At 47.5% G+C, this 27,547-nt stretch overlaps 1 protein-coding gene across 4 annotated transcripts in view; it reads right to left on the reverse strand.

The window, feature by feature from the left end:
- NXN (nucleoredoxin) overlaps window positions 1–27,547 on the reverse strand; it is a 102,355-nt gene that overhangs the window by 41,982 nt on the left and 32,826 nt on the right. Inside the window, exon 1 of one of the 4 annotated variants that reach the window (XM_061605278.1) lies at window positions 26,193–26,889. The exons of 2 other annotated variants lie outside the window; for them this stretch is intronic. In XM_061605278.1, the coding sequence (XP_061461262.1) occupies window positions 26,193–26,594 (402 nt within the window). In that variant the 5' untranslated portion in view covers window positions 26,595–26,889. Of the gene's footprint in view, window positions 1–20,869; window positions 21,005–26,192; window positions 26,890–27,547 lie in introns of those variants that run through there. One more of the 4 variants, XM_061605279.1, reaches the window with a different exon arrangement.

Genomic DNA, 27,547 nt, shown 5'->3' on the forward strand with positions numbered 1-27,547 from the left:
CCAGTTTCTGCCCTCATTTGTCAAGGAAAACAGCACGCAGGCCTAAAACAACCACCTCAACACACACTCACGTTGCCACAAAACCGTTCCCAAAATCCGTGTTTTCTGGGTTACATACACACACAGAGGAACCACAGATATGTTAACCGCCTCTTCAGGAAACGTCGCTTTTGTCTAGCTGAAATATGAGCACAATTTTTTTTAAAAGTCTAGAATTTTCTCCTTACAACGAAGCTTCACTCAATTTCCTCCCTGACACGGCCTGTCAGGGCATAATTAAATAAATTTCACTCTCATGTTTGCTTGCTCAAAGAAAAACCCCCTCACAGGACCCAGGCTGAAGATCGCCAGGGCTCAAAATTCAATTAAAAATAATAACAAACGAAAAACGAGCCCAACTCCTACGGTTTCCTGGGGAAATACTTAGGGTGGAATCCGATATGCGCTTACTCGGGAAGTGAGTCTCATTGAATTCAGCGGAATTTACTTCTGAGTAGACTATCACAGGATCACATGGGACCAGGGGTTTTTTCTTACGACAGCAGCACATTTTGTTAATAGCGATTATGATTATATTTATTATTATTATCACTATTACTACTACTATTTAAAATGCTTTACATGTTTTTATTTTATTTTATATTTAATCGTTTTGGTACCACTGGTGTCATCTTGGGCGCCTTTCGGAGGAAGGGATTGACAGAAATTTAATAATAATAAAAATAATAATTATTAATATTATTTAAACACACACATATACACACCAGCAGCCTCATACCTGGCGTTGCCTGGCAATTCTAAGAGACCCCAAATAATTCAGTGCCGTTTTGAAATCAGTGGTTAAAATTGGTGCCGTTTTGAAAAGTTTGGTCCACCATCTTGATTCAAAATGACGCCCAATTGTATCCAAACCCCTGCTCCTTCATCTCAGAAGCCATCACAGAAAATTTGGTTGCGGTGTCTTCAGAGGCGCTCAAATGCATCGTGATCAAACAACTTTCGAAAATGTATCGTAGACTATGATCCTATTATTAATAATTTTTATTATTACTGCGGAATTACTGACAGTGAGAACACAAGGCAAGTTCATTCTAATGGGGTGCTCTTAAGCCTCAATAAAGGAATTTGTTCATCATCATCATCCAACTAGATTATAATTGATGTCATAAAAACTTAGGTCAGCAGTAAGCCCTTTTTTTTCTTCTTCACATCCTTTCAGTTTTAGAGTCTTTATTTACATGTCAAGAGGATACACTCAGGACCTCTTAAACTGTTCATTCCTTACTTCCACTTTCATTGCCCTTCTTCTCCCCAGAAGCTCAGAGAATGGTATATGTGGTACCCCTCCATTTTAACTTCACATCAACCCAATGAGGTAGACTGATTATTCAGTGAGCTTCATGGCTTACATGGGATTCAAACCTGGATATCCTGGCAGATAAGTTTATTTAACCCAGGGTGGACATCATATGGCCCTCTATTGTTGTTGCTGGACTAAAACTCCCATTATCCACCACAGGCCATGTTGGCTCTGCCACCCCAGCCCTAACCACTAGAGCACACTGTTCAAGCAGAACTAAATCTGCATTAAGCAATCCTGAACCGGGCATTCTCGCTTTAAGGCCATTAAAAAAATGCCTCTGTGATGAACACAACTTTCCTTCGCTAAACAAAGGCAGGCAAAGCTTGTAGGGAGGTGAGGTCGAAAAGTTAAAAAAGAAAATCTTTATCTCACAAATGCCTCATCTTGTTAAAGCAAGGGTAACAAGATCTTGCTATGTTTGCTTTGGCCCAGATGCTCACAGCGGGAACGCAGGCCAAGTTCATTCTGACGGGCTGCTGATGCCTGTAATAAGCTCTAAGCCTCAGTAAAGGAATTTGTTCCAGATCATCCATGTTTCTCCAGCTCTTGAGGCTAATATTCCACACACAGTTGAAGGAACGGTGCAAGGTTCGATTTCCTATCAACTAGAAGAGGTGGCGTGGAAATAATCAGAGAGGTCCTTCAGGCGAGCTTCAAAACAGCAAGAGTCAGACTAGCTCAGTGTTGCCTACACTGACTGGCAGTGGCCCTTCAGGGTTTCAGACAGGAGCCTTTCTCAGCCAGAGACTGAGCCTGGGACCTTGAGCATGCAAAGGTAGGTGCTGTGCCACTAAGCCCACAAAGGCATGCAATCGTCACACGTAGTTGGGACACCTCTTGGTTAGACTACCGCAATGTGTTCTCTTCAAAGGGCTACCCTTGAAGAATGTTCCGAAAGTACAAGTGGTATCAATGGCTCTTAGAGGCCGGTTACTTGGCACATATCGCTCGTACACACACTGGCTTCTGGTCCATTTCTGAACCCAATTCAAAGTTACCTTTAAATCCCCCAAGTGCTTGGATTCAGGGTATCTCAAGGACAACTTACTCCCGTACATGACTCAAGTCTCCAGAGGAGGAGCTGTTGTGTGCCACCATTATGCAAGATTCAGCTGGTGAATTAACACAACAGAGACTGCTCAGTGGTGACCCCTAGGCTTTCACTCCCCCTTCCATGTGAGCGGCGTCCGATTCTGCCTCTTTTTCACCTCCCAACGGCTGGTTAAAACTATCCTCTTTTGCTGGGCTTTTTACAAGGACCAAGTTCCTGTCCCACCCCCTCCTTGATTTTTTATCAGGAGTAGCCAAGACGGTGCCCTCCAGATGTTACTGAACTACCACTCCCATCATGCCTGTCCAGTCACCATGTTGGCAGGGGCTGATGGGAGCTGGAAGTCCAGCAACATCTGGAGGACACTGTGATAGCTAGCCCTGTCCTTGATGCTCCATTCCATATTTACAGGGACGTTTTCACTGGTTTGATTGTTTCCACCTGCAATTTTTAGTCTTTATAAGCCGCTTTTGAGGTGGTGGTCTCTCAAAGCAACAGCAGCAAAAATAAATAAATAACAAAAAATATAACTTAGCATAACATTTGAGCCTGGTTGGCTGGCAGCGTGAAGTCCCCAGATTGGCCAGGCCTAAAAGTCCTCGCAATCTTGGCTTCTCCAATTTCCTGATCAACCAATCAGCACTTTCTGCCTGCTTAATCTGAGGCCCCGTGAGCTCAGGGATTCTGAGATTCGTAACCATCTTGCAAAGGCTGACGAGAACAGACATATTAACTAGAAAGGTTCACGGGCTCTAAAAGCCACCACTGGAACTAAGGCTTGATCCAGCAGAACAATTTTAAATTTATCCTGAGCGGAGGGCCACAGTCTATGCAATCTACTCAGAATTCATACCGTGGATTAGAGATCTGCAACCAAATATTCTGGCTGATGACTTCAAAGGAACACAGAGCCCCCTTCCAGACCATTCCTTGCCATGTCAACATGTCCACGTTGGCAATTGTCAAAACCTATCCTGATAGTGACCCAGGGATTGGGAGTCAACAGCAGCAACAAAACCCTAAGAGTGCCTTAGAAACCATGGTTTCCTAACAGGCTCAATGGCCTTCCCACATCTGTGGGATTTTACAAACACCCAAAGCTTACATTCCAAAAAGAGCCCCTCTGCAATAACAAGTACTAGAAACTTGAGATTCAAAAAGGAAATGTCAAGATTCGGTCACACGCAAGGGAGGACAGCAAGGATCCTGGTTGTGTTGCAGCCAACATTTGTTAGGCGACCCTGAGCAAAAGACCTTGAGTGGTCTTCTTTAGGTCTAGTTTTGCCTAAACAGCCCCCACGGAATAAAATTAAACAACACGGGGATTAATCATTACAAGGGAAGCTCAAGGTGCGGCACAGCACTGCAGCATTCTGCCAAGAGGAATTCTTTACCGAATAAGGCAGCGGGCATCCATTTTATTGGGCTGGACACCCTTTTTATTAGCCTGGGGGAGGGGGGAAAGAACCAAACTTCTGGCATTCAGGTGTTGTGTGTGGCTGTTTTTAAAAGCACCAGCTACGTAGGAGTCTTTTGTCCAAGGCTTAGCAGACAAGGCGTAGAAGTGCCGGTTGGAGGAGCAAAACGACCGTCCTTTCAGAAAAGGGAAACGAGGAAAGGTTGCAGCGTTAGGGGTGGGAGGTTCGTTTAGAGAAAAGGTGAGCCGGAGGCGACGTGATGGATGTAGCAATTTTCATGGCTATGTTTGAAAAAGGATTTCTTCTTTCAAAAAATCTGCCTCTAAAATACCAACATGAAGAACATTAATTTTATCGCTGCTTCCTTTCAAAATATCCGTACTAATATCAGTATTTTTTTTGGTGAGGGAAAAAACGTATCAGTAAAAGCAGCGACTAGCGGACAAGAACAAACTTGAATTGATACTGGCTTGTTAGGATGATGGAATGCTTTTGAACCGTCACCATCCAACAGATCCCATCCCTAGGTGCAGCTAGTTTTACAAGAAGACCCTTTGAAAATAATACACATGGCTAACTTGGTAAAAGTTAGTTGGAGGCATGCAACCACACACCTACATCAGGGCTGAAGAATCCTTCTTGGCCCGAGGGCCACCCTCTCTTCCTTGGCAACCTTCCGGGGGCCATGTGCCAGTGGTGGGAAGGGCCGGATGCAAAAGTGGGTGGGGCAATGAATGTAATTTTTACCTTTGCATGGTAGGCTGGTTTCTACACACACTCACACATCCCTCTCTAACTTCCATCTGGGCAAGCAAGAGTCATGATCAGAGTTCAAGGACACATTTCCAGCCAAGCACTCAAGGAAGGTGCAAAAGGGGGGCCAGTACAAGGGGTAACGGAGAAGGGGGAGTGGCCTAAGGAAACTTCCAAGGGCCAGATGAAAAGGCCTGGAGGGCCACGTTTGGGCCCTGGGCCTGAGGTTCCCCACTCCTGGCCTACATGCTGTCCCTATTGGCATAGGGTGGATATTTGAGGTGCAAAGAGATCCCAGAGGGACAAACAGGGGTATAGGGTGCATGCCACAAACACAAGCATGAGGCCTCTCACTCTCAGAAGGAACTAAAAAAAAACCCTCAAGGGGAGTGATTTTGTTTTTCCAAAGAACGAGGCTATTCCAAAGCTCAGCAACAACAGGTTAAAAACCTCTCGGCTGGCCTGGACTGTCAGTAAAACGATACTCTCGCCTCTTCCCCTCCCTGCCTTTGCGGTGGGATCCCTCCTTATTTGCTTTGGTGCCGTATTATTGCAGAGAAACCAAAGCCATTTGCCTGAACGCTGCATCAGCTGCAGGGGAAACCGAGGCCCAGATGAACTGGCATCCGTGGTTGCTCCCTTCGGCTGCGGCTGTGGAGTTTCCACGTACGGAAATCCCGTTCAAAGGGACGAGCTCCAGCAGAGGGAGAAAAAGCCTTTGAGGAGAATCAGGTCCAGACTGTCTTCAACACTAAAGATTTGGGAGCAAAAAAATAAATAAGTACAACACCCCAATGAGGTTGCTTTGTTGGACTCGAGCGTTCCCAGGATTCATACCTTTTCTCCTGAAGCGTCCCAGCGAAACCCAATTTAAAAACCTGAGTTGCCTGCTAGTCTATCTAGTCGAGCATCCTATTCTCACAGTGGCCAACCACATGCCCTGATAGGACCTGGGTTCAAATCCCCATGCGCTTGGTCATTCTCCTTCAGCCTAACCTACCTTGCACGGTTGTTGTGAGCATCAATGGGAGGGCAGAACTATCCATGCTGACCCTGAGTTTCTTGGAGGGAGGTGGGATATGCAATAACAACAACAGAACTCACTGGGTGACCTTAGGCCAGTCATAGTCTCTCAGCCTAACCTACAGGGTTGTTGTGAAGATAAAATTGGGAGAGGGAGAACTGTGTTTGTACTCCACCTTGAGCTCCTTGGAGAAAAGGTGGGATATAAAGGTAATTATAACAACACAGCGAAGTTAACTGCTGATATGGGAACTAGGACAGTGTGGGAACCGAGGGTGTAATGAACTAATTTAAGTCTAATATATCCCCAAACCCTTTTTAGCTGCTCAATCAGTTTTCCCTGATCTTTTTCAGATGCAGTATTTCATTTCCTTTAAAAAAAAAAAAATTATTTAAAAACAACAGCTGCTGCTCTTGTGTCTTTTTGATGCACATTATCCAGCACAGAAAACCATCACATTTCCCTAGGAAATGCCGGCTCCCCTTTGCCAAGCTGCACACACCAGTTATGAGCTGTCTGGCCAAACAGACAAGATAGCGGCTCTCCGGCTGTAAAATGCAATGATATGCGTTATTCGTTGCCGCTGCCATTAGCAAATTTAATATGTTGATATCTATTTTCCCGCTGCATCAGAGTGATCGTTTTGAACGTGGTTATTAGCTGCCAGGAAAACCGGGAACAGATTTTCAGGCTGGCGTAACATTCTGCTCAAGGACAAAGCAGTGATAAATCTCTCTCTCACACACACACACACAGAGGAAAGAGTTTATCTTGGGGAGATGGCCTTGAATAGCAGCAGGCACAATCCCCCCCTGCAAAACAATTTCTCGCCACAGTGCACCTTCCCAAGGTCATAGAAACGGAGAGGTAAAATAAATTCTAAAGTGTGCAGGGGTTGGCGATGGCTGCATTAGCCAGGAAGAGTAGCTTAAAAATGGGGTGTGTCAACTGGTATCCAGGTTCCCGACAAGGTCCAAAATCTCTTTCGGTGCTAGGAGAAAGCAGCAGAAGTGGTTTGCTATTAGCATAGTTCCAGCCGTGCTTTTCAAAAGAATGGCCCCAGATAGGTCCCTTTCCGAAGAGGGGCTTACCACCTAGAAACAGAGACAACAGAGGAAAGCAAGGGAAATTGAGGTAGGGTTAGAACCTCTCTGATTTCACTGACACCAGAGGTGGGGAATCATTTTTCAGCCCGAGGGCCACCTTCCCTTCTGGGCAAGCATCCAAGGGCCACATTCCAGTGGTGGGTGAGCACAGAGACAAAGCGGGCGGGCAACGAATGTACATTTTTACCTTTGTACTATAGGCTGGCTTCTACACACGTTCACACAGAACTCTTTATCCTCCATCTAGGCAAGCAAGAGGCATTATCAGAGGTCAAGAACACAGCCAGGAAATAAAACACTTGGGGTACACAGCAGGGCCAGTGAGGGGTGTGGGCTGGGGATAGTTCCAAAGGCCAGAATGAAAAGCCTGGAGGGCCACATTTGGTCCTCAGGCCTGAAGTTCTCCACTCATTACTTTCCAAGAATAAAAAAGTTTGGAAGAGACCACAGAGGTCATCTACTCTACCCCCTGGATCGGAAATGCAGAATGGAACGGCAGCTCCCCTGGCTTCTGCTTGAATACCTTCCAGAAAGGAGACACACACCCCACGCCTAAGAGCGTCCGTTCTACAGTTGAATAGCTCATGCTGTTCGCCTGTTCCTGCTAATGTTTAGCCTAAATCTGCTTGCCTGCGGATTCCCACCCATTGGTTCCATTCTGTCCTCAGGCTTAATAACAAGAGACATAATGAGATGCGCTGAAGGGCCTGACAGCCCTTGGCATACCCTTGAAGCGAGGCAGCAAATACTATAACAGTTCTCCTCCAGCACCATTTGGAGGGAAGGAGAAATTCCGAAAGCAGGCAGAATTATCAGCCTCTGTGATTGGCAGGAAGAATGAAGCCTCCTGATTGGCCAGGGCCTGGTATAAATACTCAGCCAGTCAACACAGGGAGCCCTTTCTGCCTGCAGCATTTCGCCACAGAGCTGAAGGAAACTCTGACCTGGAGTCTGACACAATTGTCCGCCGTCCCAGTCTGAATGATGATATTAAACAAGCCAACGACCGTTAAAAAAATATACAACATCGCATTTGATGGTACACCGGCAGTTTCCCCTCACAAATGGATTTTCCAGAGGTTTATACTGTAATGGGTAAAAATGTCAGAAATCGCCTCACTGAATCAAACCGAAGCTTAACACAGCATAGGATTTTGTCTTTGGGGGAAAAAAACCCTCAAGCCAGTCACAGTGGAGAGAGCCTTTCTAAGCTGTTGCCTGCACCATCACCACTCCCAGCTCTGTGGCACACAGGTACACTGCCTCTAAACATGGGGTCTTCGTTTAGCTGTCACAAACTATCAGGAGTCAAAAGACTTGCATCTTCCACAAATCTTTCTAAGCCGTTTTTCAAAGCCTTCTAAGCCGACGTGGGGGGGGGACGGGGACCATTTACATCCTGTGGTAACCAACTCCATATGTTAACAAAATTGCTATGAAGAAAGATTTCCTTTTGTCGGTTTCAGACCATCCAACAACCACAGTTTCACCAGCTCACCTAGACTTTTCACTCTTTCATAACCATTATTCATATTTTTGAAAATCTTTATCATGTCCCTCAACGGTCTCCTTCCCTCCCAAACCAGGGGTGGGGAACCTTTCTCCATGCGGCCCTCCAAGCCTCTCTATCTGGCCCTTGGGAGGCTCGGCCCTGATTCGCACCCTCCAGTGTTTTTGCCTGGCTGGCGTGCGGCCTTGAAGTCTGATCATGCTTCTGACTTGAAGGACAGAGAGGGGTAAACTTTAGATGTGTTGATCCACCCACTTTTGCCCTTGGCCCCATCCACCCCGGGCATGTGGCCCCCAGAAAGTTGCCCAGAAAGGACAGCGGCCCTTGGGCTGAAAAAAAGGTTCTCATCAGGCAGCTGCAATACGGTACCAATTCAAAACATACGCAATGAAAAGAATTCACAAATCAGCTCTAAAAAAAAAATCCCTGGTTGATCCCCAATAACTAGAGGTGCAAAATGGTGACGGCTTGTCCTCTGCTCTTTATTGGGGGGGTAGGGAGGAGAGAGGAGAACCAGTCTGTCACAGTCTTTTAAAAGTTGCGTATGTGATTTAAGTCACACACACACACACAAAATCGTCAGCCAAAGAGAATCTAGACGTCATCGCACAGGCCACCGAGACCACAAAGTGCTGCTAAGAGATCGGACTGAGGGTTGCAGAGAGTTTTAACATTTCCGTGGCTTTGTGCCGGTGACACAGCCAAAAGGCTGTGTTTTATTTCTGGCCAAGTTGCTAAGCATCTTTGTAGAAGCCTCGAGTCACTAAAGAAAGCCAGCATGGTGTCGTGCTTAACAGAGGAGTGAAACCTCTGGATACTGCCAGGCTCCAACTCCTAGGCAACATGGCCGAGGGTCAGGGTTGATGGGAGGTGTAGTCTAACAACAGTGAGAGGGCTACAGGTTTCCTATCTGACCAGAGCTTGGAAAAGTTACTTTTTTTGAACTACAACTCCCATCAGCCCCAGCCAGCATGGCCACTGGATTGGGCTGATGGAAGTTGTAGTTCAAAAAAAGTAACTTCTCCAAGCTCTGCCCATCTCTGGGTTCCAGTGGGGGCGCTGACACATTACATTCAACGATTGCACAATCTGTGTACAAAAGCAGCTGAGCTGTGCACTTGCGCAGGCATTCACATGTAGCGTTCAACAAATGTACTGTCTGTGTACACAACAGTTGAACCGTACAAACCAACATGTGTGCACTCACTCCCACAAACGCTTGTGCAGGCATAGAGTCAGCCTGTACCTGTGTTCAGTGTAACGTGCGAACAAGCCTAAGGCCCTGTCTGCATTACACTGAAAGCAGCCGATCCGCACCACACATTTAAAGCACACCCGACTTTCCCCAAAGAATTGTGGGAACTGTAGTTTGCTAAGGGTGCCGGGATGTAGTAGCTCTGTGTGGGGGAAACCAGAGTTCCCAGGTTTCTTTGGGGGACGTCATGTGCTTTAAAGATGCATCGGATGTGATTTAAAGGTATGGTGTGGACCTGCCCCTGGTTACAACAGTCATGTGGTTTAACAATCAATCCCTCTCCTCAGGGAACTCTGGGAATGGGAGCTCTATGAGGTGAATAGACGTCTCCTAACAACTCTCAGCACCCTTCACAAACTACAATTCCCACAATGCTTTTAGGGAAGCCATGACTGTTTAAAGTGGGATGATACCGCTTTAAATGTATAGTGCGGATGAGGCCCAGATTCAAATGCCCACCAAGCCATGAAGCCCACTGGGTCATTTTGGGCTGGTCGCTATCTCCCCGCCTAAAAAACTACCTCACAGGGTTGTTGTGATGGTAAAAGGAGGGGGAGGGAACAACGTAGGCCACTTAAGAGTTTCTCAGGGAAAAGGTGGGATATAATTTTAGTTAATCAATCAATAAAACCAAGCCTCGTGGCTGGAGGCTGCGGCCTAGCCCAGAAAGCTACCGTGAGCTCAGGCCTCAGAGTCCTATTTACAGAATAAGGAATGTGCACATCTTTGGTCCTTATGATTGGCAGGCTTTATAGAGCCTTCTGATTGGTCAGGCCTGGTATAAATAGCCTTGCCTGGTCTCCAGAGCAGGACTTTCTGTGCTGGGTGCTGAGAGTTGTAGATGTCACCTTCACACCACAGACTTATTCCACTATTGTTCCACTTTAGACAGTCATGGCTGTCTGGGAATTCTGGGAACGGTACTTTGTGAAGGATGCTGAGCATTGTTAGGAGACCCCCTTTTCCCCTCGCAGAGCTACAACTGTCAGAGTTGTTTCACAATCAGTTCCTCTTCCCAAGGAACTCTGGGAACTGTAGTTCTGTGAGGCGTATAGGGGTCTCCCAACAGCACTCAGCACCCTTCACTAACCACATTTCGCAGGATTCTTTGTGGGAAGCCACAACTGTTGAAAGTGGAATAAATGTATGGTGTGAAGGTGGTCGCAGTCTAACGACATCTGGAGGGCACCATGTTGGCTATCTCTGCATCAGAAAATGATGCAAGCTTGTTTTTTACTCCCCCCCCCCCGGATGCAAATTCCCCCAAATGATATGCTCACCTATCTCCGGAAACTGCCTTTGATTACCAGCCATGGATTTTACGGCGCTTTGAGTGAGCCATAAAATCCTTTCAGAAACAAGCTCTCTAAAGAATACCTTGCAGTCTAATGGAGGAAGAGAGAAACAGAATTAGCCGAGAGCGTCCTGGGTTCAAATCCCAACTTTCCCACCGCAGATTATTTGGCCATTTATTAGCCTGCGGGATGAAGCTGGGAGGAAGGATCACAAATGGCTCTCAGTCGCCACTCCCTCAGTCAACTGGGTCAGTTGTATAGAGTACCTGTTTTGCAGGCAACAGGACCTACGTTCAATCCCCAGCATCTCTAGGTAGGACTGGAAATGTCCCCCGTGAGAAACCCTGGAGGGCTGCTGCTAGTCAGAGTTGACAATATGGAGCCAGATGGGCAGGGCGTCTCAACTGGCATGCGACAGCCTCCTATGTGCCTTAGGGAAGGGGAAACAACCTCTCCCATCATGTCACTGAGAGGCCAAAATGGAAATAGATGCTCATCATATCCCTTTGGCTCTAATTCAATGTTTTTAAAAAATCACAAGAGAAGGAAGCCATAAAAAAAATGTTTGGGCTTTCAATCAGCTTCCTCAGGATGCGAAGGGAGGGGAGTTAACAGCTTTGCCACAGATAGAAAACACCTCAGAATTTTATTTTATTTTAATCCCACTGCCATGGGGCTCTAACCGAATCCTTGACGTGCTATTCTTTGGGACACCCCATTTCTTAAATGTTCTTAAAGTATTCTCATTTTGGCTCTCCTCACTATCTCCGCCAGCAACTAGGACATGTTTCTAAGGGGCTTACTCAAGGATCTTACAACGGCTAATAATAATGAAGAAACAAGAAAGTGTTGTTTAGATCGTTGCCCTGGAAAAAATGAATTGGCCAGCTTTGGGATTGCAAAACAAAAGATTGCTTTCATCTCAACAGCGAAATTAAAACCTCACAACGGGGGAAGCGACCCAGAAGATTCAGAGCCTGTCATCTCCCAAGCTGTTGTCCGGGCTCCAAAACGCCCAAGTGACAAAACGAAAACCTCAGCAGGGTGCAGCCATTGTGTTGTCACTGAATGGGTTATCTTCTGCAGAGCGGTTGCGCCAACTTCAGCCAGAGAGCTCTGTACGATGGGGTGCGTTCACTCCACCTTTCCAAAACAGAAGCAGTTTACTTCCACATCAGCTTCAGTTGCCGAGCTAATGTCACTCCTGTACCATTTACACAGCTTTGCAAGTAAGCTTTTATTCCAGTGCCCTACTATGGAAAGCCTTGGAGAGTTTCCAAACATTGTTTCCCACCCGCCTGTTGGCTAGAGGGGATTCTTACTCGCCGCAGGTGACTATCTCCACACAAGCGTCACACAATAACCACAATAAAACCTGAGCAAATAATACACAACCACTCTTTTTACAAGGCCCCTCAGACGTTCAAAAGCCATGCATACGTGGCATAGTTTAATAGGATGTACTTTCTGATCCTAGCTTTCCAATCCTAAATTTCTGTTGAGAACTCCTCTGCTGCCCTGCATCAGGCTGCCTCGGCTCTCTGTGACATCACAGCATCCAGACCAATGAGGCTCATGAATGGTAGAAGATTCAGAACAGACAAGGTTCTTCTTCAAACAGTGCATCATTAAACTATAGATTTCACTCCCAGATGAGGAAGTGATGGCCACCGATATGGAGATTATAGGCGGCCCCAGCTTATATGGCAGGTTCCGTTCCGGACTGCCACCGTAAAGCGGAACCCATTGAGTATAATGGGGCGCATCACGCGAAAATGCCGCAAAAGCGCAAAAACGGCTTTAAAATGGGGAATTTCCCCTAATTGAAAGCCGCCGCATTAGCAGAACGCCGGAATGCGAAGCACTGGTAACCGGGGCCCTACTGTATACAATTGATTTATTATTTGATTTATATCCTGTCCTTTCTCCCAGCAGGAGCCCAGGGTGGCAAACAAAATTCAGAGTGAATACAGCTATCAATGGCTACTAGCCGCGACGGCTATATGCTTCCTCCTGGATCAGAAGCAACATACCTTGGAATCCCATCGTGACCTGTGTGGGGATTTCCAACTGGGTGTCGTGCTAGATGGGCCTTCAGTCTGGTCCAGCAGCCTGGCTCTTCTTGCGTTTTTATGCTTAACCTGAGCAGCTGCTGCTTTGTGCCTGCCACGGTTTCCCAATATGGTTGAACCAGGCTACAGATTATGAACTGTGAGCTAAATTATGAACAGGCAAGGAGGGACTTCTAATAAGCCATCAGTGTAGGGGTTTTTGTGGGGTTTTTTGGTGTTTAGTGTGACTTTTCTCTCTCCATTTCCCATTCACATCTCCATTCACAGGCTACTCCCAAAAACATTGACCCACTCCAGTGTGCCAGTCACATCTCTTCTCTCAAACGTTTCCCAACAACAGCCCTGGAGGTCCCTCGTGAGAGGGGTTTTGTGTTGCTGTTTTACACACTTCTGAGCAGTTGGAATGTTTGTAAGTGTTCTGTAGCACCCAACCAGCTGAGCCAATGGCCAGAGAGAGTTTCAGCCAACTGAAGACAAAAGTTCTTACAGCTAATAGCTTCAAAACTGTGCAGCCTGCATTTACCTGATTGTTTTGATCCTAAATTGCTTTTATGTGTCCTGTGCTTTGATCCAACATCTCATTTGTCTTGCTACAATTCTTGCCAGCGGCCCAAGCTTGGGTTTGGAAGGGGTGGGTGTTCACCAACAGATACAAAAAGAGACAATCTCCTGCTTACAGAAAGCCCTGTATGACAGAGATAGCTAATCTGTGCCCCTCCAGAGTTTGCTGGACTACAGTTCCCATAATTCCCCTGACCAATTGGCCACGCTTGCTGCTGGGAGCAGGACTCGATCAACATCTGGAGGGCCACAGATGTTCCCCATCCCTGCCGTTTAATAATACATTTTTCAGCATTTGCGTGCATGGAAATACACGCATGTAGATCACAAGCCTGAAGCGTCATTGGCCACCTTCAAAGATGGCGCTAGTTCCGTTGCATACGTGCAGTTGCCCATTACATGTGCGGCACAGGAACACAGGAAGTTTGCCTTACACAGAGCCACACTACTGGTCCATCTAACTCAGTACTGACTGCACTGACTGGCAGCAGCTCTCCAGAGGGTTGAACTGGGAGTTTCCACATGCAAAGCGGACTGTCTACCACTGAGACACAGCATTTCTCTTCTCCTGAAAATAAATCAAGATTCCAGTCCTCATGGTTCTGGATTAACGGCTGATTTAAATAGGAACTGAGGAAGCTGCCTTCTGTTGAGTTAGATCATTGGTCCATTTAGCTCAATACTGTTTACACTGACTAACAACGGCTCTCCAGGGCTCCAGAGCAGTCTTTTCCCAGCCCTGCCTCAGACCTTCTTCGTGCGAAGCGATGCTCTATCATTGAGCTATAGCCTTTCCCCATAAGGCTCCATGTTGTCTCCATATAGAGCTCCTTGCTGAGAGAGAACAGGGAAGCCTCTGCACACATTGGGCTACCAAGGCACCTATCAGCTTTAAAAAAAAACAGGCAGCGGGGGATCCATTAGACATATATTTTTGTATCCTTTCAAGCCCCGACATAGCCACAAGAAAGTTGCTTTATGGAATAATCTTTCATGCTCAACTCAAGCCACCGCATCTGGTCTGACTGCCGGCTCTCCAGATTTCAGCCAGATGTGAATCTGCAAGACCACCACCACCAAAAAAAAAAAAAAAGTAGCTCTCTTGGAAGGCCGGGGGTGGGGGGAGTTATGAGAAAGACACAGCTGAGGAATGTTGCATTCCCCGTCACCCACCCACCCTCCACCAGCAAGGCACTGGCATAATTCATTCCTTCAGAGGAGGAGAGGGGCAGTTGATCAAACCTCCAAAGCCGTCTGCTTGCTTCTAAATCTGCTTCCCAAACTTCCAACAAGTCCAAGACGCTCCTTCACCCACCAAACCAAAACTGTGCGCACGCTCAGCTCGTAAACGCGAGAGGTGGATTTTTTCCTTCCCCAAAAAACTCACTAGCTTAGACTCATCGGTGCACCCTGGGGATGTGCTGGAGTTCCGCCCAATTTGGTACCGAATCTTCCATTTAATTCACTCGTGTTCTACTGTTGTAGATCGGATTTTTATGTAGCAATTTCCCGCAGCTCTTCTCAAAAAGCGATTCTTTAAAAAAAAAAAAAAATCCGCCTCTAAAATATCAATGTTAAGAACAATAATTGTATTGATATTTCAAAATACTGACATTTCCTTTCAAAACAGCAATATTAATACCAGTATTTCTTGCAAGGGGAAAAAGCCCAGATGGGTAAAAGCAACGGCTAGCAGACAAAGAAGGAATTCAAATCGGTCGATACTGGCCTGTTAGGTTGACAGAATGCTTTTGAACCAGCACTTGCTGACAGATCCCATCCCTAATGCGCCCATCTAAGAAAGTCTGTTTCTGGCCTCAGAATTACATTGGTTTTTAATCTATCTACAAACTGAAAACATATATTGATCAACTTTGGAGCTACAGCCACTATCTGGGAGCAAGTCCCACTGAACTCAACTGGGCTTGCTACGAACACATCTTATTCAGCAATTAAAATGTCCTTAATTGGATTGCAACTCTGCTGCTGGTATCTCCAGTCTACATCCCTAATCTCTCTCTTCCATATACTCAAATGCTGATTTTTCTAGCGTGCATATATGCTTACGTCAGGAGCAAGTGATCTTCTTCAACCCGGGGGCCATGTTCCCTTCTGGGCAACTTTCCGAGGGCCGTATGCTAGTGGTGGGCGTGGCCAGAGGCAAAAGCAGACGGAGCGACAAATGTAAATGTTATGTTTGTATAACAAGCTATTCTCTACACAATCTCACACACCTTTATCCTTATCCTCCATTCAGGCAAGCACAATCGGAGTTCAAGGGCGAAAGCTCTCAAGGAAGGTGCAAAGCAAGGCCTGTGAGGGGTGTGGCTTAGAAGGGGGTGTGGCCTAGAGAGACTCCCAAGGGCTAGCTGACAGGTAAGCCCAGAGGGCCGGATTTGGAAACCCCAGGCCTGAAGTTCCTCGCTCTGGCTGCCTTTTTTCTAACACAAGATGGGGAGGGTCAGTTGGATTTGGGGCCTGCTTAATAATAAAAAAAAAGACGGGAAGCCATCAGAGGAGTTTTCCTCCTGCGCAAAACTCGTAGGCTCACTGAACAAAAAGAGTCAAATGATAAATAAAGAAAAGGGGTTTGTATGCCTGGCCGCTCAAGAATTTTAATCCTCTGCCTCGCGTTCATGCTAAACATTTGGAATTTCTTCCCTTTGCAGGGAGGAAAGGGAGCTGGCATTCCTTCTGACCGCAGATGCTTACAGCAGACATACACCAGGAACAAAAAAAAAATGTGTATGTGTCAACCCAAAACTAACTGGCTACAGGATTTGGGGGGACAGGGGGAGGGGAAGCGAGATTTGCACTTGAAACCCTTGTTCACATGGGGAAATGAGGTGTTATATATATATTAATTAACAAATAAAATAAAAGACAGTCGATAAGAACATTAGAGGAGCCTGGCTGATGGATCAGGCCAAAGAGGGCTCATCTAGTCCAGCATCCTGTTCTCAGAGTGGCCAACCAGATGCCCCGATGGGAAGCCCAAAAGCAGGACCAGAGTGCAAGAGCACCTCTCCCCTCCTGCGGTTTCCAGCAACGGGTATTTGGAAGCATATTGCCTCCACCCGATGGAAGCAAAGCATAGCCATCGTGGCAAGTAGCCATTAATAGCCTTTTGCTCCATGAATCTGTCTAATCATCATTTAAAGCCATCCAAGCTGGTGCCTGTTGCTACCTCTTGCAGGAGAGAATTCTGTAAGTTTAACTCCGCGCTGTGTTGAAGGAGGACTTTTTTTTTTTGTCTGCCCTGAATCTCCCAACTTTTTTGGATGTCCCCGAGTTCCAGTTGTATGTGAGAGGGAGAAAAAAAAGGTCCAACTTTCTCCACGCTAGGCACAATTTTATATACTTCTACCGTGTCACCTCTTACTGGCCTTTCCTCGAAATGAAAAAGCCCCAAAGTGCTGCGACCTTTCTTCGTAGGGGTGATGCTCCAACAGTAGGTAAATCACATTGAGACCCTGGGACAGGACAAGCCAGGCTTTTAAAACGGTCACTTTAGCTAGTCGCCTTTGGAGAAGGATAAGTATCCCTAGGCGAGCAGGCACGGAAAAGGTTATTTAAAAAAACTACGGCTGTATCCAATGCAAAGTTCTACTTACATTAGACCTAATGAAGTTAATGAACATGCCTAACTTAGGTCCATTCATTTCAACGGGTCTACTCTGAGTAGGGTTTATCTGGTTACAGCCCTGAGGGTATGTCCTTCCGCTACCCCACTTCCCTTTATGCCACTAACAACAAATGGGGCACCAGGAGGCTGGTGGTATCATTAAACATGAGGACTTATTTGCAAGGCTGGAGCAAGCCACAAACCTCGAATGGATCACTTTCTTAGGATGAAGGAAACAATAATTTGGCCCCATATGCCTTTAATATTACAAATCACCTTCTCTCTCTCTCTCTCTCTCTCTCTCTCTCTCCGCTAAGTGGAACAACATCTGTGCAACATCTGGCAGAGAGCGACCAAGGCTGGCTCCTGGTTTTCCAAGCTCTCTCACAAAAATCATGTTTCTGGATCCAACAGCTGGAACTGGCCAGCCGGAACCCTCCTAGATACTTAATTTGAAGTTGGGGGGCAGGGGAGGAGGCGCTACCTCCCCCCCACCATTATCACCACAGCGTGGAGAGCCAGCTTGGGGCAGCCACTTTGAAGGGGCAGGGAAGTGATGGGGCAGTTGCCTAGCAACGACCCAGCAAGGTGGGTACCAGCACGAAGGAAAACATCTAGCGACCCTTGGCAGGAGGAGAAGGCGGTGCCAGGCCAGCCCTGCAAGTGCAAATCTATGGGGAAGGGCTGTGGATCCACAGCAGTGCATCTGCTTCACAAGCAGGTTCAGCCTCTGGCATCTCGGAGACCCCTGCCAGTCAGTGCAGGCAATATGGAGTTATATGGACCAATGACCTGACTCAGTCTAAGGCCGCTTCCTACGATCCTCCTTCTTTGAGGTCGGTGTATCGCTCTGAAGGCGAAAGCGACCTCTCCTAGCACATCTCTACCTCATTTGCCTTCCTTTTCGTTAATTACTTTTGCTCCAATTCAGTTTCTTCTGTATCGCTTCCAGAGTTCCCGGGACACTGAAAGCTATGAGGAATCTCTTCCTAGCGACTCAGGCCCTGCCCTGACAAGCTGCAAGATCAAACTGGGATTCTCTGCCCATGCTCAACTCCTCTGCAGGTTAACGTCAGGGGAGCGACACCAGCTTTGCAAGAGCTCAGCTGCAACATTGAAATCAGAGCTCAAAGCCAACGCGGCAGAACACCTTGCAACAGTTTACCTCCTCTTCAGTTTAATTTCGGGAGAGCTCTCCAAGAATTCAGCTGCAAGCCAACATAGAAGCAAATAATACATTTTAAAAACCAACTATATGGATGGGTTAGGGGGGTACTTACAGAACACAATTAGACTGCCTACCCACTCCAGCTCAGCCAAGACAACACAACTCTTTGCAAGCGCTTAGCTCTGCTCCAGGTTTATTTCAGGTGAGTGACGTGAGGTCTGCAAGAGTTCAGCTACAAGCCAAGCAGACCAAAAAGCAGAGATTCCTGGTCAGCACCCAGGAAACCATCTGCAACTTGGGAGATATCAGCTGATGAACCTCAGTAAGGCTGGATTTCACCCTGGGCCTCAAGTTGCAAATCCATGCAACAGATATTTGGGCTCTTCTTAAAAAATACAAAGTAATTTTTAAAAAAGCATATAAGCTTTTCCCATCCGGATCTCAAGATGTACATTTCCAGCCTGCCTCCCAGAACTCAAAAGCGCTGAACGTTCACAGCCCACCGCTGTTTTTACAAACCCTCTGTTTCAAAACCTGATCCACCCAACGCTAATTGCCAGTTATAAGCTTACAAGCAGGCCTCTGTTATCCTCGGATTAAGAGATTGTTACAAAGCGCAGTCACATCGGCGAACAGCTTCGGAAATGACTCGACACTCGGCTGAGAAACAAATCCAAACCACCATACTGAACTTTTGGGGAATCCCCCCCCTTTTTTTGTTAAAGACACCATCATTTATTTTTTTAAGGGACTATACTCTCGCAGGAGGAAAAACAGAGCCAAAATGTAAACTTTGCAGCAACCTCTTAATGGCTTTCCTAAAGATACTCGAGGGGTGTGTGGTGGGAGATTGTGCCAGGATTCAATTTTCAATATTCCCCATAAAGGAAACATATTTTGAATTGCCAGAGCCTGTCCACAATCCACTGGGAAATCTTCAAAAATGCCTAAGTCTACACCAACAATTTAAATGCTGTAACTTCTGGATTGAACGGCAACAAAGGATTTTTAGCGCACCATATGTGTTACTTGGCTTACTAATGCCAGGATATTTGTCCCATCGAGAACGTTTTCTGATGGATCCAATCAAAATGGATGTTTTGGTGATATCAGACTCCACAGCATCTTCATAGGAAGGAACTGGCTGGTTTGGATAGATTTAGGCAACGCAACGCTGAAAATGCATTGTGGCTCCAACAGGATCTTCTTTTTTGCTAGTTACTGTTCGTATTAGTTTTGCTTTTTGAAAAATTCCTTGATGTTCACATACTTTTAAATTATACTCCTGTGACAATGGGGACAGACAGATGGATCACGGAAGCAGATCCATTGAGTCTTTATGTTTGCAAAGAGACTTATGCTCCAAGCTTCAAAGGATAAACTCCCACCCACCCATCGCTCTGTGGGGCTGAAGATCTTACAGCCATTTCTGCATTTGAATGCGTATCTTATAATCGTCAATCCCTTTTGGATATCTAACGCGACACATGGACTGTACTTTTCCAGATTTCATTAACTTCTGGACTCACTTCTACCCCCACAATCCCGCCCCCAAACAAAGTATCTAGCTATGTACCTGCAACTCCGGATAACACTTCGTGCATCCGATGAAGCAGACTCTAATGCACAAAACCTGACGCCACAGTCTTTTTTGCTGGAAAAAGGCAAACAGAGCTACCCCTCTAGAAACTAAGCCAACACAGAAATGCGAAACAGCGTTAAGAACGTAAAGCAAGGGTGGGAAACCTCAGGCCCGGGGGCCAAATGCGGCCCTCAAAGCCTCTCAATTTGGCCCTTTGACTCTCCAAAGGACACACCCCTCCCCAGCCAACTGATTTAAAGATGCAGCGGATTCTTCACTCATGCTGTCAGCCCACTTTATATTCCAGCAAAACACCGTCTGTACATTTAACCAATTTGTGCATTCATCTTTTCATTGAGTTTTATTGACTTATTTAAAGCAGCAGATTTTTTTAAAAAAGCGTTGCAGAAGAGTGCAAAACCGCTCCAACAATCGGGGGCGGAAAGGTGTTTTCGGTGGTGTCACAGTCGTCGCCCCACTGCTACCCTCCAACTAAGAGGTTTGCTACAAACTTTCAAGAGCTTTTCCCCACTCCCTTCATCCAGACTCAGCCCTGGAGGAGGAGGAGAGGTATGTTCAGAATAAAAGATGGAGAGGGCACTTTCCACACAGCCCTGCTGCTCTAACACAAATCTAGCCCTGAGTTCCCTGGAACAGAAGAAATCCAAGACTCCCACCGGGCACAAGATATACAATGAGTGAGAAAGTTCTCCGCTCAGGTTGACACGAGTTCTGCGGAGAGCTGGACTGGCATGAGAAATCCACATGCAAAGTCCAGCCTTCTTCCAACACCTGAGTACAAGTATGCGCCATGGACAGGCAAAGGAATTATATATAACAATATTATATTAAATATATATAACAACACAACAGGACACCACATTGAGCCGCTCGACGGCTTTCAAAGCAGATTATCTTCCAATTTAATCCAAAAGGGAGAAATTGTCCTTTCCCGCCGCAACACACAAGCCGCAGCACACGCTTCTCAAGAGACATTACAGCCCAATCTTGCAAAGCCTCTTAGACATTGTAAAGCATCCTGGCGGCACACCAGTCAGTACTGTTGACAGGAGGGCCCAATCCTACCTTGGCTTGGGTCAATTCAGGTTCACAATATGACATCCACAGAGCTACACAGAGCTCTTCCTCAGCCTGGATATTTGGGGAACGGGACCGATTCTCGCAAACTTCCAGCGAGGATGCCATGTCAAGTCTGCTGCTTTGAAAGAAAGAGTGCATCTTGTGATCCAGTGTGACATAGCAGTTAGAGTGTTGGACTACAACTTGGGGACCAGGGTTCGAATCTCCACACAGCCATGAAGCTCACTGGGTGACCCTGGGCCAGTCACTGCCTTTCAGCTTCAGAGGAAGGCAATAGTAAACCCCCTCTGAATACCGCTTGCCATGAAAACCCTATTCATAGGGTCGCCATAAGTTGAAAGCGAGTTGAAGGCAGTCCATTTCCATTTTCTAACAGCTAACAAATTTTTATCGTGGCGTTAGCTTTGGCGGACAGGTCCACACCAGCTAGCACCATACTGAAACACTGTTAGTCTCTGAAGGTGCCAGGAGATTCCTCTTTTAAAGCCATCCAAGTTGGTGGCCCTCATTACATCTGGCAGCAGCGAATTCCATAGTTTAGCTCTGCACTGCGTAAAGAACTCCTTTCTTTTATCTGTCCAGAATCTTTCAACGGCGGGGATTGAAGCGGGGACCTTTGGCACGCAAAACATCAGCTTTAGCCTTGTGCTACAACAGCCCTGCGGTGCACTCCTACACCCAAGTTTGCAAAGCTACTGGCTCGCCTACTTTCAACACCTGAGCGACTTGTGCAATCTCTCCCCGCAATTTGTCCTCCGCATTCTTTTGTTCTCCGGGGCTGGCACACCCAGGATTACTTTGGGATCCAAGTGTCTTTTGGGAGAGAAAAAAAATGTGCATTTTAGAATCTTGCCATCCTCGAGCTCAGACGGAAAAAAACCACAACCCTTCAAAGCTGGCTTGAAAGAATGGGAACAGCACAGCTTCCTTCAGTTTAGAAAGAAGTCGGGCAGTCTGCAATATCTGTCTCAAACACGCTCAGATCGCTTTGCCTTTAAGCCACACCTGTGTTAAAGGAGACCCTAGTCCCTGCTTTAAACGCCATTTCATTTCTTCCACGTGGATACATGAACAGCCAGAAAAGCAATTCCCTTTCACCAACATGTCAAGCCCTCTAAATCCCACACACCGCGCAATCCTGCCACAGACGGCCCTTCTCACTCCACAATGCATTTCTGACATATTTATGATTTATAAGAAGCCTCCCAGGGACCAGCAAGGGCCATTTTCAACACCGTATTTAACAGCAAATGCAAACTATTGACCACCCAATAATCTGCGTGTTTAATTAGGGCAGGGGTGGGGAACCTCTGGCCAAATGCAGCCCTCCAGCCCTTGGGACTCTCCCTAGCTCACACCCCTCACTGACCCAGCTTTGGACCCGAGTGGTTTTGCCTGGCTTGACTGAGTCCTATCAACCCTGATCACGCCCCTCGCTTGCCTGTGTTCCGCCTACTTCTGCCTCTGGCCCTGATTTAAAAGAAAGCGCTGCTATATTCCATTACTCCCAACAAGGTTTTCAGTCATCAATTAGGAAAAGTGAAGGATCAAGTAAGCCAGTTTCTGAAGATCGTTGGGCTGCAAGCAGGCTGGGCCACGTGTACGCGACTGTTCCACAGACACAGAGCAACACACGGCACGGGAGTCAGGATTTGGGTTCCTAAGAACCTGAGCTTCCATTTTAAAAGAAAAAGGCAAGCGTCTAGGCCTCATGGTGGAAACAGAAGCACAGACAATACTCGTTAGAGCCTCAGAAATAAAATTAAAAAGATAACTAAGTAAGATTCCCAACAGATTATATAAAATATAAAAAAAGAACCAGACCCATTTACTCAATTCTAGTCCAATGCAGCCACATTTCTTTTCACCACCAAGGCCGAATTCAATTGTCTCAAACCTGCTCACGTATCCCAGGCTCAGCTGAGCTCGGCTGATTTTAACTCTGGGACTGTTAACATTATTTTGATACTGTGATTTCCTAGCCTCCTTGAGTTCCGGAAAAAGCAGGCGCGACCCAGGTTTTCAAAAATGAAATGCACAAACTCTAATACACACTCAAGCAGCCTTGCAAAGAAATCTGCAAACTGTACTAGCCTGCCTGCATGAAACATTCCTGAGTGAGTCACTATGACCTAGAAACAAAGGGAATTCATTCTTGTAACATGCCAGCCTGGAAGCAATCTACCTCCTCACACGGGCAAGAGGCGCTTTACGCAAGCCTGCTGTAGAACATTCAGACTCAATCGTGATCAGGGGTGACTTCCCCGCTGCAAAACTGAACTACCCCTTTTTCCTTTCGGGACCTTTCTTGTCACATTAATTCGTCTCCAAGAGCTGCTACTGATCCTATCTACATTTGAGGCCGGCAGAGAAATATATGGTTGTTACCCCATGCATTTCCATTTTTAGACAGCTGCTGAAGACCTGTCTTTTTTTTCCAAGCATTCGGTTAAATTTTGACCCCTTCGTAGTGACATTTTTAAGGATTTGCTTCTGTGTGGCTCTTGGAATGTTTTTGTGTTTTTAAATCTATGCAATCCACCTCGGGACCCGCATTCCAGGCGAAAGGGAGACAACAAAAATAAATGTACTGTTATTTTCATTTATTCATAGTCTTTCAACACCACTATTTAGTTTTTTCCACCAAGGGAACAGATGCAAATATATCATCCAATTTACGATGCCACCCACATATCCATCAGCATGCACGATTCCCCATTCAGGAAGCTTGGATGCCCACAGCCACCTCAACACTGCAATCCTAGGGAATAGAGGACGGAGACTTATACAGAGTCAGACTTGCTCAGTACTGTCTCCTGCACTGACTGGCAGCAGCCTGCCAGGGTTTCAAATGAGACTCTTTCTCAGCCTTTCCCAGAGATGCTGGTGACTGAACCTGGCGCTTTTTTGCATGCAAAGCCTTCACCCACCTGGTACCTTCCAGACGTTTTGGACTACAACTCCCATCAGCCCCCAGTGCTGGCTGGGGTTCATGGAAACTGTAGTCCAAAAGGCATAGAGGGCACCAGGTTGGCAAAAGTTGCCCCTAGCAATGTGAAGGCCCAGAAAAAAATATATATTCCCTCTCTCCAATTTTTCCTGGGGCCTTCACAACTCTAGCTGCCTCACAGTTGATTTTACTTCTAGATTAAGGAACTGCTGTTCATGCAAGCGCAATTCCACCATCAAGGGGATTTTTTTTTTTAAATGCACATTTCGCCCCTGAAAGGCGCATGCGGCTGATTTTTTAAAAATTGTAATCGAATACAGAAAACAAGTAGGAGTCGCAATCTCACCCAAAATGTCACCCCAAGGTCTTGCTAGCAGAGAAGGCCAATGCTTTTTTTGGTGGGGGGGAGATAACAGTAGAAATTGGGAGGAAAAGCGTCTGCATTTTTATTGTTATATAAAAAATGAAATATCCCTCTCCCCGTCATCTAATGAATGGAACATCTCCATGGGGCATTGCACAGATTTTATTTTAATGAAATATTTTCCCTCCCTTCAACCTGCAGAACAGAGAAAGAAGGAACCATCTCCTAGGAATACTCTTTTGGAAGATTCTCGGGAAATTATATCAAAATGAAAAGATTTCCTGACTCCCCACCCCAGCTGGGGATGAACCACCAAAGTCAGGAGGTCTGAATCTGACGGGCAGAATCCCAACCAAAGGGAAGGTGAAAGCATTCTAATCCGTTTTACGAATGGCGGAAACAAAGGGTGGGACTTAATCTAGATTAATTCGCCCAGAATGGGAAGGGACGATTTTGGAAGAAAGCCTTCCGCAGGTTTCTTTAAAAGAGAGGATCCCTGGTTGGAAGGGGAATTTCAGGGAAGGGAATTTTTTCAGAGCCTCTCTGCAAATGGATTTTTCCAGCAATGACAGTGCACTGTGCTACATGCTCCATTATTTGTAATGATATTTTTACTGCTTCTAATACCGCTTACTTAGCATTTTGCGCGCAAACTGCAATGCGACCAAATGCAATATAAGAAGCATTAAAAATGTCATTAAAAATCACTGTGAATATTTAATGTGGACGTGATGCGTACCACCTGAACGGGGTTTATGAGCCAGTGGTGGTCAACAGACCACAGTTAGGGAACCCCTGACCTATCCAAAGCTGAGTTTCTGGTTTTTTCCCCTAGATTACAGCAGGTCCCAAATCGCAATTTAAACCCATTTTCCTCACAACGAAGGGGGCTTCCAGGGGGAAAAAAACCCCCTATTCATAGCAAACCCTCTCTTTAAAGCAACAAGGCCCAGTTTGCTTTTGTTTTAAATGTACCGTTTCCGAACACTCCCTGCAAAAAAAAAAAGTTGCACGCCCGTTTTGGAGGGCTCCTGTTGCAAATCACAGCACAAATCTATTCGGGAAATATGAGTGTTCTTAAACCTGCAAGCCAATCGCATCCATTTCAGTGGGCCTTGCGCCCAAACCACCACCAACAAGGCGCTAGCCTGGTAGTCAGTGCAGTCGAGCTCAGTGGGTCTTACTCCTGAGCAGGCATCATCACGGGCACGATCTCAGCCATTTATAAACTACTTAGCAGCATCTTCTCTACGCGGAGGGCAGCAAAGATTACAAAAGGACAAGACTAAAGACAAAATCGGTTCGCGTTCACCATGAAAACGATCAAACTTACTTAAAACGGCTGCTGAAATAAAGAGGCCTTCGCCAAACGCCGGAAGTTCAACAGGGAGAGGCACATAGACAGGCTGGCTTGGCAATACTGGTGCGGGTCGATTTTATTCTTTGCCCAATCCATGCACGTTTCCCCCTGTGGATTCATTTTAAGGCACACACACGCACAGCGTTTACCTGAGAGTAAACCCCATTGAAAATAGGATTTATTTCTGAATCATGATTTCAATCAGGTTGCAAAAAAGTGTTGCGAATCGCTGGGGCAAGGAGCATTTTGGATACAAAAGCAGGGCAGACCCGTCAGCCACAAACTCTTACATACACCTTTTTCGGGGCAGCATCCCGCTCGCGCTTACTTCGGAGTGAGGCTCCTCCAAACGCCCCGCGGCTTACTTCAGAGTAAACGCGCAGATACCTCGGGGCTGTATACAAACCTGCCTACCTTAATGGAGAGCAGGGAACAACGCGGATTCCCCTTCCATGTCGGCGCAGGGACTCTCCCCGCCCAAAGGCCACGGCCGATGGGCGCCCCAAGGCGGGGAGGTGAGAGCCCCCTCGCCCTTGGAGATTTCCCCTACCCGCCGGACGCCTCCCGCCTCCCTGAAACACGCGTGTCTCCCGCTTCCCACGCCCGCGGCTGACCCGGGCCAGCGCGCGCTCACCTTACGTCGCTTGTCGGCGAAGGGCAGCGCCAACCAGGGCATGGCCCTCGTGGCTTCTTGCCAGCGCTGCTGGTCCTGCTCGGCCGAGACGAAGACGATCTCCAGGCGCTGCCCCTCCGGCGCCGCTCCGGAGCCCGAGTCGCCTTGGGCCGACGGCTGGAAGCGCGCGTAAAAAGCGGCCAGGCTGGCGGCGAGCTGAGCGCCCGGGCCGACGGCTCCGGCTCCTCCGGCTGCCGCTGCTCCTCCGCTGTTCGCCGCCGCGCCGCAGTAGCCGAAGTAGAGCCCGATCAACGTGACGCCCCGCGCCGGGAGCGAAGCCGTGGGCACCGCCACGCCGTCCGGCGCCGCCAGCGCCTCGCCCAGCAGTTCGGCCAGCGCCGGAGCGCCCGGCGACGAAGACATGCCCGAGCCGAGCGAGGGAGAGCCAGACGCCGCGCCAGCCAGCAGCCAGCCAGCCGGCCGAGCCCACCCTCAGCCAGCCGCGGCCACCAGCGGGCGCTCCTGGCCCGGCCCGCCTCGCCTTCCCCGCGTGGCGCTCGCTCCCGGGCTCCCGATCCGCCCCCAACCTGGGCTGGCCTCGCGGGGATGGGTCGCCCTTTTTTTTTTTTAGCCCCGTTGTGCTTCTCCTTGGCACGGCGCCGATCCGGGTCTCCTCGGGTGGAAGGGCGCCCAGGTGCCTTCACCCTCGGGGGAGTGCGCCATCCCCTCCCAGCATATAAAGGCTGCCGTCCACTGACGTTTTACCCCGAGTAGATCCATTGGGATGCACGGGCCGCGGTTCGTTATCCCCGTTTTTCGTGTGGGGGGATCTACCCTGCGTCAAAGAGGGCAAATGGCCAGGATCCTCACCGAGACTTCCTGTCGGGAAAGCGCGCCGTGGGGATGGGAGCACGCGATCCTCTCTCTCTCTCCGTGTCTGCTCGGGAGTAAATGGCGCGCGGGAGGGGGGGTTTGCATTCCACTCACTTTTACTCAGAGTAGACCCATTGGAAGCGGAGGGACCAAAGTTAGGCCAGGCCATTCATTTCAGTGGGTCGACCCCTGAGTAAAAGTTGCCTAAATAACTAGTCAGGATCCCCGCGGGAAGCGCGCCTTACAGATGGTGGCGCGGGATCCTCTGTGCGTGTCTACGTGGAAGTAAGCACGGCGGGAAAACGTGCGTGGGACTGAAACCACGCCCCTTTGCAGGTCTGCTCAGAAGTCAGCGGCGGTATGGGCAAAGCGGCTTACTTTAAAGCTGCGGTCCTCACCCCACTTACTTTGGAGTAAGCCCCATTGGATTCAACTTACTTCTGAGTAGAAGATTGCAGGGTTAGTCCTGAGAAAGCTTGCAGAGAGGTGAACCCCCCCACAAA

Source organism: Rhineura floridana, chromosome 21 (assembly GCF_030035675.1).
Source record: "Rhineura floridana isolate rRhiFlo1 chromosome 21, rRhiFlo1.hap2, whole genome shotgun sequence".
Lineage (NCBI taxonomy): Eukaryota > Metazoa > Chordata > Lepidosauria > Squamata > Rhineuridae > Rhineura > Rhineura floridana.